This window comes from Macaca thibetana, chromosome 15 (assembly GCF_024542745.1).
Source record: "Macaca thibetana thibetana isolate TM-01 chromosome 15, ASM2454274v1, whole genome shotgun sequence".
NCBI classification, from domain to species: Eukaryota; Metazoa; Chordata; class Mammalia; order Primates; family Cercopithecidae; genus Macaca; species Macaca thibetana.
In genome coordinates, this window is record NC_065592.1 from 38,585,750 (window position 1) to 38,600,888 (window position 15,139).

Here is a 15,139-nt window from a genome sequence, read left to right on the forward strand (position 1 = left end):
CAGGCTTACTAGGGTGGGGAAAAACTCCACCCTGGTAAATCTGTGGTCAGACCAGTTCTCTGCTCTCAACCCTGTTTTCTGTTATTTAAGTTGTTTATCAAGACAATATATGCACCGCTGAACACAGACCCTTATCAGTAGTTCTGCTTTTGCCCTCTGTCCTGTTCCCTCAGAAGCATGTGATCTTTGTTAGACCCTTATTAGTAGTTCTGCTTTTTGCCCTTTGAAGCATGTGATCTTTATACCTACTCCCCATTCTTACACCTCTCCTTTTGAAACTCTTAATAAAAACTTGCTGGTTTTGAGGCTTGGGTGGGCATCATGGTCCTACTGTTATGTGATGTCACCCCCGGCAGCCCAGCTGTAAAATTCCTCTTTTTATACTGTCTCTATTTCTCAGCCAGCCAACACTTATGGAAAATAGAACCTATGTTGAAATATTGGGGGCGGGTTCTCCTGATAAAAGCAGGAACAGTATAATGACCATAATGTAACCTACTCCTTAAAACAGACTTAAGCAATCTGGTATTTGATGCATTTACCTCTAAGACACTGAACACATTTGAGAGGTTCTGGCAGTTGCATGTAACAGGGAGTCTAATCAGTTTTTTGAAACAAAAATGCCACTCATGGTTCTTTCACTCGACACCATCCCAGTGATCCCTACTCTCTTGCATCTTGAGGATGGAATTTTGCTGCTTGCATTCTCTGATTCAGTACAGAATACATATTCTCTCTTGAAGGGCTATATATTCAGCTACATATAGCCCATCTGTCTATCACAGCCTGACAGGGAGATCTTTAGAGCTTACCAAAAGGGGCACCCACATGTTTAGCTGGTAAGTGCAGTTTTGTCACCTTTGTTAGTCCTGCATCTAAATGCATTCATCTTTCAGCTCTCTTCAGGCTCCACTAAAATCCTCTTTATTTCCAAATGAGTCATAGTCTCCCTTCAGCCAAAGTAGGAGGAAGTCTGGCATCTATTCATGTATTACAGAAATTTTAAGTGATTTTTCTCTGTGTCAGGTGATGTTCTTGGCACAGAATAATGAAAAAAAAAAGACATCATAGATAAACACAGGGGCTAACAACCTCATGAGGTTGCTTATGTCAACGCACCTGGCTAGCCTCTTTTGTTTCGCTCTCTTCCCCCACTTCCCTCTTCCAATGAGTCATGCACCTGTGAGCTTTCCTTAGAGAAAAGTTGACTGCAGAATTCATTCTCTGAGGCTACAGTCACCACTTCTCCTATTTGGACAGAGGGCTTTTTCCTTGGCAGAAGACCCACAGGGAGGAGTCTCTAGCCTGAGGAATTTCAAATGACAGACTTGACAGATCAGTCTGAGGCCTGTGAAGTGTCTTGGGGCTAAATAGGAGGCAACACTAAAGTTGCCATGCTGTAGTGGTAAGGAATCAGACTCAGGGATTCCAGGGGTAGGAGTCCAGAGATGCCCCAGAGTGTACCAGGGCACTGTCTTGTCATGGCTCAGTCAACATCTCCCAGGTCCAAGGCCAGGACAATGGAGTCTGTGGCCAAAGCTCCTAGAATACTACGGATAGATCCCTTTAAAATCAGAACTAGAAAGAAGAGTAGAAGGATAACATGACTCACTCTACCAACTTATGTTCTTAGAAATGCTATCAGATAGCCAGATACATTGTGACAAGAAATGGGTAATGTAAAAGCAATTTAGACTGCCAGCATTTTTTTTTTTTTAGCATGTCTTATGATGAACAATAAAATAAAATGAATTCCTCATTATTTCTTTTTTAAAAATCCTAAAATATATTTAGAAAAAGAATAATCATTCTGAAATTGCATGACATTACATGTACGTAGCTTATACAGGATTGGAGAGCTCAGAGCTTACAAATTATTCCTTCTCACTGTTTCCTTTTCTTCCAGCATTATCCCTTAAACCAGATAAGTAGGTATATTATACTGAAAACCCATGAAAAGATGTGGACTTGGTTCAAAGGCATATCTTGATGTAGTGGAAAGAATGAAACTTGGAGTCAGACAGACCTGGGTTTTAATATTCCTACTGACATATATAGTACTCCTTTGGATTTGTCACAGCTTCACTGGGCTCAGTGTTTTGAGAACAGACAAATTATGTTTGTGAAAGTTCTTTAGTTCCTTGCCCCTCTCCCAACTGTAGTCAGATATCACCCAGAAGATGTGTGTGACATTGTATGTGCGTAGGTAAGCTTAGGCCATAAGGAGATGAGGGCTTATGAAAAATTTTAGCAGAGGTAACGTTTGTTCTTAAAAACTACTGTCTAACTTTTTATTGACAACTCAGAAGTATCTATGGGTAGGCTGAAGGTAGAGGGAGCATGCTAGGGATCCAGAATGTTTCTGAGTATCTTGATAATTTAGAGCATTTTATTTGCCTAAAAGCTTACATATTCTCATACACACCTGTGAAATTATCCCTCAGTCATGCCCCTATTAGAATTTATTTCAGCAGACGTGGAACTGAACAGTGTAAACACTTGAGTTCACTTCATCATGACTCTTCAAATACCTTTGTTCTCTGGATAAGGCTTAAGATAAAAGACATGAGCCAGAATACATTTTGTGATAACTTTTTCTTCTCTTTAGAAAAAAAAATATGTACAAAAAAAGCTAAGAAGAGCCAACATGGAAGTGTCAAGAAAACATTCTGATAGGTACAGACAAAAGAGCTCCTTCAATCAAAGGAGTTACATATTAGTTATCACCATGCTAGAAAAATGAGATGCAGTTAAAATTCTAGAATAATTAAAAGCCACAAAGTGAAACTGTTGTTCTGGGGCCCTATGGTGTAGGTTCTCTGATTCCTTTTCTGTAAAATAATACTGTGCAAACTGTAAAATATTCATTTTCATATAAAGTCCATATAATATGATATACAAAACTGTTGAGTTGACAGGGGAGGCTGATGTTGGCTGCTTTATGGAGAAAAGGTGGCAGTGACACCTGCCTGCCAAAAGACATTTCAGAAAGATCTTGAGTTCTTTAGTAGAGGCCATTATCTAAGAAAGAATCATATAACCCCAGTACCCTCCAAATTCAGAATTCTCTGATAATTGTTTGTGTAACTAGGTGACTTTGTTAATACATTACTTTAAACTTTGAATGTAACAATTTGTTAAGAGATCAGAGTGCAACATTCTTTTTGAAGACAATCTTATTCCTGCAATTGACTTTGAGATTTATTATTAACCAACATTGTCCTTCCTGTAGCTCAAAAGTTTGCCTTTTATTAAAATTCAAAAATTCTGGAGGAGGCAGCAACTGTAGTAATAAAAGTTTAAAGTGAGTTGTTATATTTACTTCTGTGTTTATAAAACTGAAAAGAAAATTTGTGTACAAATATCACAAAACAACGTCAACCATTGAATAAATGTGGTTCTTCAATGCACGCTTGAACAAGAAAATTTTGTTGGTTTTAAAATTCTGGCATAAATATATTAAAGCTGACCAAAAAAAAAAAAAAAAAAAAAAAAAAAAGGGCAAGCTACATCACTTCCTCATACAAAAAATGTACAAAACATTAGCTTCTAACTAGATAAACATAATATTCGTCATCACAGTTTGACATTGAGCAACTGTGTGTTTTGAAGTATAGAATTGGAAGGTGATTTTAAAAAACAGCTTGTGACACATCAGTCATCTCAGGTAACTTCGGTCATGGACGCAGAGTGATTCTGTGGAGAAAACACAAGCAGATAAAATCTGAGATAGGGTTGCCTGACACGTGCACACTCACTTGTCCCTAAATATTCCCCTGTTTTGTCTCCTCAAGGGTGCACAGGCTGTTCCCTCTCCGTAATATGCTGCTCCAAGGACACTCAATGTCCCTTACCTCTTTTTTTTTTTTTTTTTTTTGAGATGGAGTTTCACAATTTTTGCCCAAGCCGGAGTGCCATGGCGTGATCTCGGCTCACTGCAACCTCTGCCTCCTGGGTTCAAGTGATTCTGTTGTCTCAGCCTCCCGAGTAGCTGGGATTACAGGCGCCCGCCACCACGCCCAGCTCATTTTTGTGTTTTTAGTAGAGATGGGGTTTCACTATGTTGGCCAGGCTGGTCTTGAACTCCTGACCTCCAGTGATCCACCTGCCTCAGCCTCCCAAAGTGCTGGGATTACAGGCGTGAGCCACCATGCCTGACCCCTGATTTCTGTTGTTTAGGACACTGGGGGTTTACATTATATTCTTTAGAGCTCAGATACACATTTTTAGAAACTGAGTATTTTGTATTTTTCAAGATACTTTTGTCTGAAATATTTGTGAAAATGTGCATTTCTTTCCTAAAGCAAAAATAACTTTACCTTTTATTCTTTTACTTCTACAATATGCTTTCTATTTGAATTTTTTTGGGTCAACACTTTGGTCATTTATATGATTCCATTTAAGAGTAAATGGTGAAGATAAAGCCATTCAAATCCTGAGATAACTAGGTAAGTGACTTGAGGCAGATTTCTTTAACTCTCCCTCCAAGTCTTTTTTTTTTTTCCTATTGATAATACGAAGTCTATAATATCACCAGTTCTGAATCAAGGGACCATCAGAATTCTCTAGGAGTACCTCCTTCATTTTTTTTTGTTTTAAAACTCCACACCTGCTGAATCAGAATATCCTGGGGTGAAGGCCCATGTATCTGTGGTCAGCACAGACAGAATTCTTTTTTTGTGTCTAAAACATGTATAAAAAATATATATAATATATAGATTTAATAAATATATAAATAATATAGTTATAACTTGTACAATATGTAATCACACATTATAAAATTAAGTTAAAATATAGAATTATATAGAATTATATATTAATATATAAATAATATATAAACAATATAAATTTAATAAATATAAAATATATATTAAATATGTATAAGTACCTTTTAACTATATATGTATACATATATAAGTATATATACATACATAGATGAAGAAAGTAAGGCACCAAGTTTAAGTAATATGCCCAAGGTCACCAGTCAAAATTAAATGATATGTATGTATATATACATACATAAATACTTATATATGTATATAAATATATCTTAGTGTATATATGTATCTATATTTAATATATAGTTTATATATATATATTTTTTCCCATTGGGAGACTCTATACCACATCCAGAATGAGTTAACACAGTTGCTTCATTTCTAATTTACTTTTTGTTACTAAAAACTGTGTTGACAAGAATGCAACTGAACAACACTCAGCCGATTGCTCATGTACATTGTGAGCAGGTGGGTGTAGAACATAGATAATTAAGAATTGGTTCCTTTGGGATCCCAGCAACTTATAGAATCATAAAATAATGCTTTGAAAAACTTGACTAGTTTTGAATTGTTTACTTTTTGGTTCTCTATGGTATTTGGGAAAGATTTTAGGAAATGCACAGTCTCAATCAACTATACTAAGGGGAATCAAGGAAGGCAGATACTCGAATTTGAGGTAATGTTTTAGAGAGGACCAGAGCACTGTGGCTCTGAGGGCTACATGTGGCAAAGGGGAAAGAATGTCTTGGGAGAAAGGGAAACAAGGGTGACTGGTGCCCTCCCCATTCAGTCTTCTCCTTAGGGGATTTTGAATAGTGTGATGGATGTCATATGTATGAATGTGTGCTCTGAAGAGAGGTTCTAATCTCTGATCTTAAAAGGTCCACATGCTGGGAAGATGATTCTGTTCCAAAAATTACAAAGATGCTGTTTCTAACAGAAACCATGGCTGTTGGAGTTGCAAGGGAAGTTCTTGCCCACAGGGGATATTAATTTTGGAAAAACTGTAGCTCAGGTTCAATATACCAGCCCCCTGTAGCATGTTTTCATATTCAATGCTGGCAGTTGTGGATTTCACAAAAGAATTTTCATTGAATGAAATCTCAGACTGTGTGGTGTAGGAGAACTAGCAGGGCCTTTAGAATTGGATGGGTCTTAGTGGTGTGTGGTGTAGGAGAACTAGCAGGGCCTTAGAATCGGACTGGGTGACCTTGGGCGTATTACTTAAACCTAGTGCCTTACTTTCACCTATAAAATAGGATATAATAAAACCAATGCAGTATCATGAATATTAAATGAGATGACCCTCAATAAATGCTAGTTCTCTTTTCTTGACCACCAAATAAAGGGTATATCTTTCTAACTATCCATGTGGAAACATTTAATACTAAAAGCAGATGCTTGGTGACTTGAATTTTTCACAATTGGTATGGATAGCATAATGTGAGAGACAATACTTCTCTTTAGCTTTCTGTGGCTTCATTCTGGCTAGCCTGCAGAAGTCCTTCTCATCGTTTCTCATGAATCTCTACTTTCCGTGGATGTTCAAATAGTGATTATGGTCAAATTTGAGGTTCTTGGTTTTGGCTAAAGTGTCTAGTTTAGGTTTTGGGACAAGTTTGTATTCATTCATCAACATTTATTTCACACCTAGTGGATGCCAGGATATACGGTGAATAAGACATGGTTTATAGGGTCCTGATCCTCAAAAAGTCCCAAGTCTTTGGAGGAAGCAGACATGAAGGAACACTTGGCTTTAATTATGAGTGACAGTCACATGAGGGGCCTGGAGGGTCCTTTGGCCCAAGCCTAGTATTCAGGCAAGGCCTCAAATTGTATCCATATGAAGTGACATCTGTAATCACAAAGATCTATTGCCAGGTTTGAGAGAAGTTCAACTACTACCTGTAAACAATGAATTCATATCTATTTTGAGAATCTTTTATCTATCTTGTGAACAGCATTTTTTGAAACCCCGTTTAGCACTTCATTTTTCAATTTAAGTAGAATCCTCCAAAATAGAGTCTGGACATCTCTAGACCTGATCAACCACCAGTGGCCCTGAGAATTAAGAGAGAAAGAAGGCTGGGGAAGGCATTAGACAGAGGTCATGCTTGAGCAGTGCTGGGTGGAAGGATGAGGTGTGCAAAAGGGGTGTTCTTATATCAGGATATTCGGGGGAATAGCATTTACAAGGACACAGAGACTGGTATGTCTATGGAACTCAGCAAATATTTTCTGTTTCTTTTTAACATTCACTTGTTTTCATTTTACCCCCCAAAACAGAGACCCTCTCTGACTTCACTAAACACAGGATTGTAATTAGGGAAGAAAAATTAGAGAGATTCTCTTTCACTATTTTGTTACAAGGTATAGCTATTTAGTTAATTTGATATTTAACCTGTAGCAACAGGCTGTTTATAAACCAGAAATATTTTTGTTAACATTTTATTTCTAGACCAAGTTAAAATGTTAGCCTTAATACAAATTAAGGGAAAACAAACAAAACAGCAATACTTGGTACTGTATTAATGGAGAACCTTAAATATTTTTCCCGAAATGGAGATACGGAGGTAGCTTTCTTGTTCCAACTCCCCCTGCCCAACCTCATTCATTAATAATATGAGATTTAATTAAAGGTAAAAAGGCATAGGGTATTGAGACCAGCCTGGCCAACATGGCGAAAAACTGACTCTACTAAAAATACAAAACATTAGCTGGGCGTGGTGGCACATGCCTGTAGTCCCAGCTACTTGGGAGGCTGAGGCGAGAGAATCTCTTGAACCCCTGAGGCAGAGGCTGCAGTAAGCTGAGATCATGCCACTGCACTCCAGCCTGGGCGACAGAATGAGACTCTGTCTCGGGGGCGCGGAAAAAGAGCATAGGGTAGTTTTGTCTTAGAGAGATGTGATAGTTAATAATCTTTAAATAGTGAAAATATTATTTTATATTGCACTGATATGAAGTACATAATAATTCCAAAGGGAACAAAGGGAAGTGATTTGCTTTTCTCTTACATCTTCTATAAAAATGCCTGAGTAGGAAAATGCCAAATACAAACAAGATTTCAAAACAGACTATTACAAAAAAAATGAACACTTTAGCCGGGCTCAACTACCTGAAAAAGATGACATGCTAATGAAAACCACATTATTAGTTGTCCCCTATCTGCTTAAAGAACTCCTACTCATCCAGCTTTCTCACTTGCTACCTATAAAGCCTTGGGCAAGTATCTAATATCACTGTCTTCAGTGTTTTTTGTTTGTTTGTTTGTTTGTTTTTTAAGACATGGTCTCACTCTGTCACCCAGGCTAGAGTGCAGTGGCATGATCACAGCACACTATAGTCTTAATCTCCCAGGCTCAAACACTCCTCCCACCTCAGCCTCTGGAGTAGCTGGGACTACAGGCATGCACTACCATGTCAGGCTAATTTTTGTATTTTTTTTAGTAGAGACGGAGTTTCGCCATGTTGCCCAGTCTGGTCTCAAACTCCTGGGCTCAAGCAATCCACCTGCCTTGACCTCGCAATGGGCTGGGATTACAGGCATGAGCCACCACGCTCAGCCTGTCTTCCTGATTCTTATCTTTACCTGTGAAATAGGAATTATAGTATCTATTCAATAGGGTGGTTGTTCAAGTAATAATGTATTTGTAAAGCACCTAGCAATTGTCCCGGCAAAATTAAGTGCTTCATATCATCTGTCCAGGCTCCTTTCAGTTGGCAGGTCCTGGCCTTCCCTGTCTTCTCAGACAGTAGACGTTTTCCCCTTCATTTGTAGTCAGAGAGCACTTTGTGCACCTCTGATTCAGCATGTCATATTATGACTACCTATTTAGAGCCACCTTTCCTGATCATCTGTGATTTATTTATTCATTGATTTATTTAGTAGGTATGGGGACTTGTTACATTGACCAGGTTGGTCTCCAACTCTTGGCTTCAAGCAATCCTCCCACCTTGGCATCTAAAAGTGCTGGGATTGTAGGTGTGAGCCACCATGGCTGCCCCTCATTTGTGAGTTATTCGAGGGCAAGGACTGTATTCAATTATTTTTTTGTATCCCTGGCATGATGCAAGGTTCTGTTGTAGAGTAACAGATCAGGAGGTACTGTTGCATTGAATTTTTGTCACAAAAACAGGTCCAAAGGGACATTTAGTAGCCTTCTAAAATGTGCCTGCCCCTTACATCACTCTCTGTACAGAACCTTTTTCTTTGCAAATATTGTCCTAGTTATTAAGTCAAATGGGTTTTTCCATATTAGTCCAAATTTCATAAATGTGATATTATGTTGTCAAAGTATCCTGAAACAGCTAAGGTTTAAGTTAGACATTACTAAGAGCTCTCTGAGGATTCATGATTGCCAACCCCCAGAATAAATATAGGAATAATTGAGGGGAAAAAGTGAAGACTGCCTTTTGTGAGGGCCTTTACAATAAATGAATCAGATTCTCATTGATGCTGGGTAAATTTAGTGGTATTCATGGATTGATACTGGCCTCCCAAAGTGTTCAGCCTGTGGGTTTGGTTTGCTAAAACTGCTTTACCATACCTGTGCACTTAAGGTTTCCAGAGGGCTTTCTATCCTTGGGAAAGCCATTAGGGGTACTCCACGGGGATCCTCAGGCTTGGGTTTGGAAGGAGATCCTTGCGTTCCTTTAAAATTATGAACCACACACATTCCCTGCAGGATGAGGGGGAAAGAAGAATGTGGTCAGACTGCAGCCATCAATGCCTGGCATCCGTGAGGGTGGCAGACCTTTCCCCTTGAGTATCATCACCAGAGTGACCTTTTTCCTTTGAGAGAGGGGAAAGGGACTATGGGAAGTACTGTGGAAGCATCTGTTAAATCACCAGATGACCAGTAACAATTGCTCCCCACCCCGTTGGACCTGTTTTCTCACCTGTAAAATAAGAATAGTAATACCCACTTCACAGATGTGTAATGATTAAAGACACGGTGAATGCAAATCACCTCATAATAACAGCTAAAATTTATTGAGGGCCACTATGCGTCTGGCACAATGCTCAGGATTTTATCCAATTTCACTTAACCCACCCAACAATTTCATAAGGGAGATACTATTATCTCCAGTCTAGATAGGGGGACACAGGGAAGTTAGATAACTTGCCCGAGGTCACACAGAGATTGAAACTCCAGAGCCCCTAAATCATACCCCTATACTATTTTGCCCCTTAAAAAGTGCCAAACGCATAGCAAGTATTCAGTCCATGTTAGCTGGTCTTTAACTCTTACCTTAGATCATCATCCTCAAATTATGACTATTTGCTTGAGATTAGATAACTCTTGAATTTTCTTTCATTGCTTCCATTTAAAAACTTTCCCTGTAAGTCACTGCCCACTTTTCTGTTTCCTGCTGAGGTCTTTTCATAACTGACTGTTTCTACCATCTTCCCTGCTTTTTTTTTTTTTTTTGCTCCCCCCCCAAAAAAACCCTCTTTTTCCCTGCCTCTTTCAATAATTGCTTTGCTTCTTCATCCAGTGTCTTCAAATCTTTCCTACTACTCTTCAAACCCTGTAGCACATTGGCATGCATCCTCTGCCTGGCTCATCTCCATCTCACTCTTACACTTGGCTTTTTTTTTTTTTTTTTTTTTTTTTTTCTTTTTTGAGACGGCATCTCGCTCTGTTGCCCAGGCTGGAGTGCAGTGGTGCGATCTCGGCTCATTGCAAGCCGCGCCTCCTGGGTTCACACTATTCTCCTGCCTCAGCCTCCCGAGTAGCTGGGACTACAGGTGCCCACCACCACGCATGGCTAATTTTTTTGTATTTTTAATAGAGACAGGGTTTCACCGTGTTAGCCAGGGTGGTCTCAATCTCCTGACCTCGTGATCCACCCACCTTGGCCTCCCAAAGTGCTGGGATTACAGGCATGAGCCACTGCACTCGCCCCTACACTCTGCTTTAACTCCCCTCATCAGAAAATGGGAGGAGGGGAACGTGTAGAAACTTTGGAGTAGAGGCACCCAGGTCCCTCTGTTGGTTATTGGTTGGGTGGCTATTGGACAAGTTACTTATCTTTGAGCCTCATTTTCCTCATCTATAAAATGAGGATAGGAATATTGTTAGAATTGCCCTGGGGGCACTTGATTAGATGTCTATAAAGCAGACAGCATGTAGTACTTGTTCAGCTACTAACTTCCTTTCCCTTCCTCCCACATTCCACCTCATGGGAAACACAAACATAAAGCACTATTGAACATTTACAGTACATATCCTGCCATTCTCAGTGTTTGCTCTTCTCTCTTTTTCTGTCTCCTCTCCAAGTCTCTGCTTTGGAATGCCTCCAGGCTCCTCCAGAACATTCTTCCCCTCCCATTTCCCAGCTTTGTGTGTGTCCGTGAGGTGTGTTCACATGCATGTGCCAACAGGGTGGTCTCCCTCGTGCCAGAGCAATTCAACCACAGATCTGGATCTTACATAAAGGCCATTTGCGGGAAAACAAATTTTGACATCAATTGGGAAGTCCCTTGAAAGCACTAGCAGACCAAGTAGTTACTGAGCGATGAGGACCAGGGCTGCATGTTATGGAGAGAAAACAAGTTTAATGTTGAAGCAGAATTTGTGTATGGGGCTTCAGCAAACCCCAATATCATCCCACAAAGACCCTACAAAATTGTTTGGGACAGTCAGAATGGCTCCTCTTCTCTAACGGGATGGCTGGCTTCAGAACTGATGGACAGCAACATTGATTGTCTTATCTCGAGCCAAAGTCTTTATTTATACACCATTGATCTCCCCTTGAAACCTTTCTCTTCCCTTCAAGTCACCTGTTTTCTTTCCATCTTAAAAAAAAATTCCTCAGGAACGGTAGTAGGGGGTAGGGGGAAGAGGAGTTGGTTAATCAGTACAAAAATACAGGCAGATGGAAAAAATGGGATCTGCTCACTATAACAGTAGAGTGACAATAATTAACAATAACTTACTGTATATTTCAAAATAAATGGAAGAATAGATTTGGAATGTTTCTAACACAAAGTAACAGTACTTGAGGTGATGGATATCCCAGTTACCCCGATTTGATCATTATACATTGTATGCTTATATCAAAATATCACACATACCCCCGAAAAGTGTATAACTTCTACGTATCCATAAAATATTTGTTTTTAAAAGGCGTTCCTCAGGAAAGTTCCTAATGAGACGTCAACATTTCATGATTACTTCAGCACTACTTTTCCTGCAACTTCATCCAGAGTATCTGTGTTTTAGTTTTTCATCTTTCACTATAGAAAGAATGCCTGAATCCATTCAAAATACTGGCATATTCTTCTTTTATTTCACTTCACTTTATTGCATGTTGCAGATATTGTATTTTTTAAAAATTGAAGCTTTTTGACAACACTGTGTCCAGCAAGTCTATTGGCACCAGTTTTTCAACAGCATGGGCTCACTTTCTGTCTGTGTCAACACTTTTTTAAAGATATAAAGTGCTTTTAAATTAAGGTAAATACATTGTTTTTTTAAAGATATAATGCTATTGCACACTTAATAGACTACAGAAAAATGTAAACATTTTATATGCACTGGAAAACCAAAAAATTGTGTGCCTGGCTTTATTGTGATATTCATTGTTGCAGTGGTCTGGAACCAAACCTGCAATATCTCTGAGATATGCCCGTCATTTTGAATTAGAAAGAAGCTTCCCAATCAGTGTTCTGAACATGAGCATTGTCTGTATTTTAGCAGATTTTTTACAAGTCGGAAAGAGGCTGGGAGAGGCATGTGTGTACTTTGCATATTGGGGAGGGAAGGAAAGGGGCTAGGAAAAGGAAGTGTTAAGTCATATGACTGAAGTTGATCTATGTGTGATGCTAATCCTAATGGATCTTGGACCAGAGAGGGCAGAATAGGAGGAGGGAGATCCTTCAAGACTGTGATGGCTTCTTTCTCCTTGGGGAGACTTTCTGAACATTGTTAGGGAATTCATTTCACGCACAATATGGGAGTCTGCAGGTCTGATGATTCATCGTAAATTTTTTCTGGGCCTGTTTTAAGTCCTTGAAGATAATAAAAATCTGCATCTCTGAGGTGTGACCATGCTGTGAATACTACACAGCAATAAAAAGGAATTACTGATACATTCTACAACATAGATGAATCTCAAAATAATTACGCTAGGTGAAAGATACCAGAAAAAATACATTATGATTCAATTAATATGAAATTGTAGAAAAGGCAAACTAGTATAGAATGACAGAAGATCACCAGCTGCCTGGGAATAAGGGAAAAGGAAGGGTGGGAGAGAAAGTTGTATGCCAAAATTGATCAAATTGTACACTTGATGTGTCATTTATTGTATACTTGTTATACTTCAATAAAACTGTGAAAGCCAAGACAAAAAGAATACAAATTAACCTCTTTTTATCAAATCCAACTCAATTTAAGGGATTTCCTAGGTGAGCAGGTGGCCAGACCTCCATCTCTTTGGGGAACCAAAACATCAGAAATATAAGAAAAATGTATTAACCAAAATTCTTCTCCAGGAAGATAGGTGGTTGAGAAGGAAATAAGATTCCCAAGAGGCACATTCCAATAGTAACAGAGTCCCATTAAAAAGGGTGGGTGTGATAATCTGTGGGGTTTTTAAAATTTCTGAGTAGGAGATGCAACTTTGGAGCTAGAGCTGAGTTTCTTGGGATGCTGGAGAAGAGGCTGCTTGCTTCTACCAGTGCTCTTCATTCTCTATTCTTCCCTCAAGCAACACTTAGCTTTTGCCCCCAATATGCGGAGAACAAATTCTTAAAGAAGATTGGTTTGAAGGTATGCCAATTTATCATTAGTCTGCTTGGCCCCAGTCCCAAGCCCAGTGTTGAAAGAGGTAGAGCCAGCTGTCCTTCTAGGGGCAATTTTCTCCCTACCACCCAGAAGGAATATGGCCAGTCTTGTTTCTGAAAGAAAAGGGTGTTTTGAAATCATTTTTGTAGCAAAAGCATGCATAATACTTGGAGAATAATTGTAATTCACAAGGTTGGGACAAAAGGAACACAGATGGTGAAGTCTGGGAAACCTGACTCACAGTTTTTCAGAGAGCAGAAGAGGAGGGGAAAAGGTAAAAAGAGGGGGGAAGTCAACCTACCAGAAACAGGGCCACTGCAGTGCCCAGTATGAAGCCAGCAATCACGTCCGAGCAGTGGTTCCGATACTCAGAGACCCGGTTGAGGCCTGTCAGGAAAGCTGTGCAGAGAGTTCCGAGGCACAGCACTGGCTTGGCCAGTCGACTGCTCTTCGTCTTGATTGTGCTTGTAATATACATCTGGAATAGGACAGAGGCCAGACAGTGACCAAGCAGCCTCCTTGTACTGTGCGTACACATGCAAGCAAGCAGGTACATACACCAGCACACACAAGCAGGGGCTCTGTCAAAGCAACCACGCTAACTAGTATTCCTTGAACAACTCCACTAAGCTATTTAGTAAAATATTTAGGTGGGAAATCAGTGCAGCAAGAACAATGAACAGATGTATATTAATCAGTCTTTTGTAACCTAGTGGACATGGGAACAGAAGTTTTTAGTGGCACAAAGAACGCATTAATGATTAGATTCAGAACATGCAGATTTTATGTGACACATTTAAATATCATTTGGGGTATAAGAAATCCATATGAGAGTCTGAGATACCAAATAAACCTTCTATGGGAATGAAGCTTGTGGTGGAGAAGACCGGGTAGGTGAGTGACTGTAAGTGACTGTACATTTTATTTTTTGTGTCCCCAAAAGTTCCTAGTTGCTTCGTCACACCTTCAGGCAATTAATACCAAAGTGTTGACTGATGAGTTAGTTGATAGGCTGAATTAGAACCTCCCAACAACTGCATCACATAAATAGATTTCAGCTGTGCTAGTAAATTGACTCCTACATTCCTTAGGACAGCTGTGAGCAGCTTTATTCATTTATTCCACTGTTTCTTAAAATATTAAACTTTTCTATGTGTCCCACAAGATTCAGGTCGAGAAGACCTGAACTGAGTAAAGACACCTGAGATGTAGGCGGCTGTTACTAGTTTGTTGTGAGGAGCTGGGTAAGACCCTGATGTTTTATAGACTCAGATAGCAAATGTGTCCCTGGTGGTCTAGAGTTAGGAAGCCTTTTTCAAATAAGTAAACACTTTTTTAGCTAATCTTTGGTAGTGGTTACAAAACACCACTAGAGGGCACCATTGGTCTATCATTTCTTAACAAACGTGTTATGTGAGCTTAGCAATTCTAAAAAATAATATGCTGACACTGAGAGTCTATATAGTATGTTTATATGGCATGAGCACATATAAATTAAAATAGATGCATCTTAAAGTATTACAACAGAAATTCTTAATATTCTAGAATGATGCCTCAACACTG

General features: G+C 39.3%; 1 protein-coding gene across 1 annotated transcript in view; it reads right to left on the reverse strand.

Moving 5' to 3' along the window:
• Positions 1-2,576: 2,576 nt before the first annotated feature.
• PLPPR1 (phospholipid phosphatase related 1) overlaps positions 2,577-15,139 on the reverse strand; it is a 293,140-nt gene continuing 280,577 nt past the window's right edge. The window contains exons 6-8 of the mRNA XM_050761516.1: positions 13,878-14,054; positions 9,329-9,460; positions 2,577-3,696 (exon numbers count right to left, since the gene is read on the reverse strand). Of these exons, the coding sequence (XP_050617473.1) occupies positions 3,664-3,696; positions 9,329-9,460; positions 13,878-14,054 (342 nt within the window). The 3' untranslated portion in view covers positions 2,577-3,663. The remainder of the gene's footprint in view (positions 3,697-9,328; positions 9,461-13,877; positions 14,055-15,139) is intronic.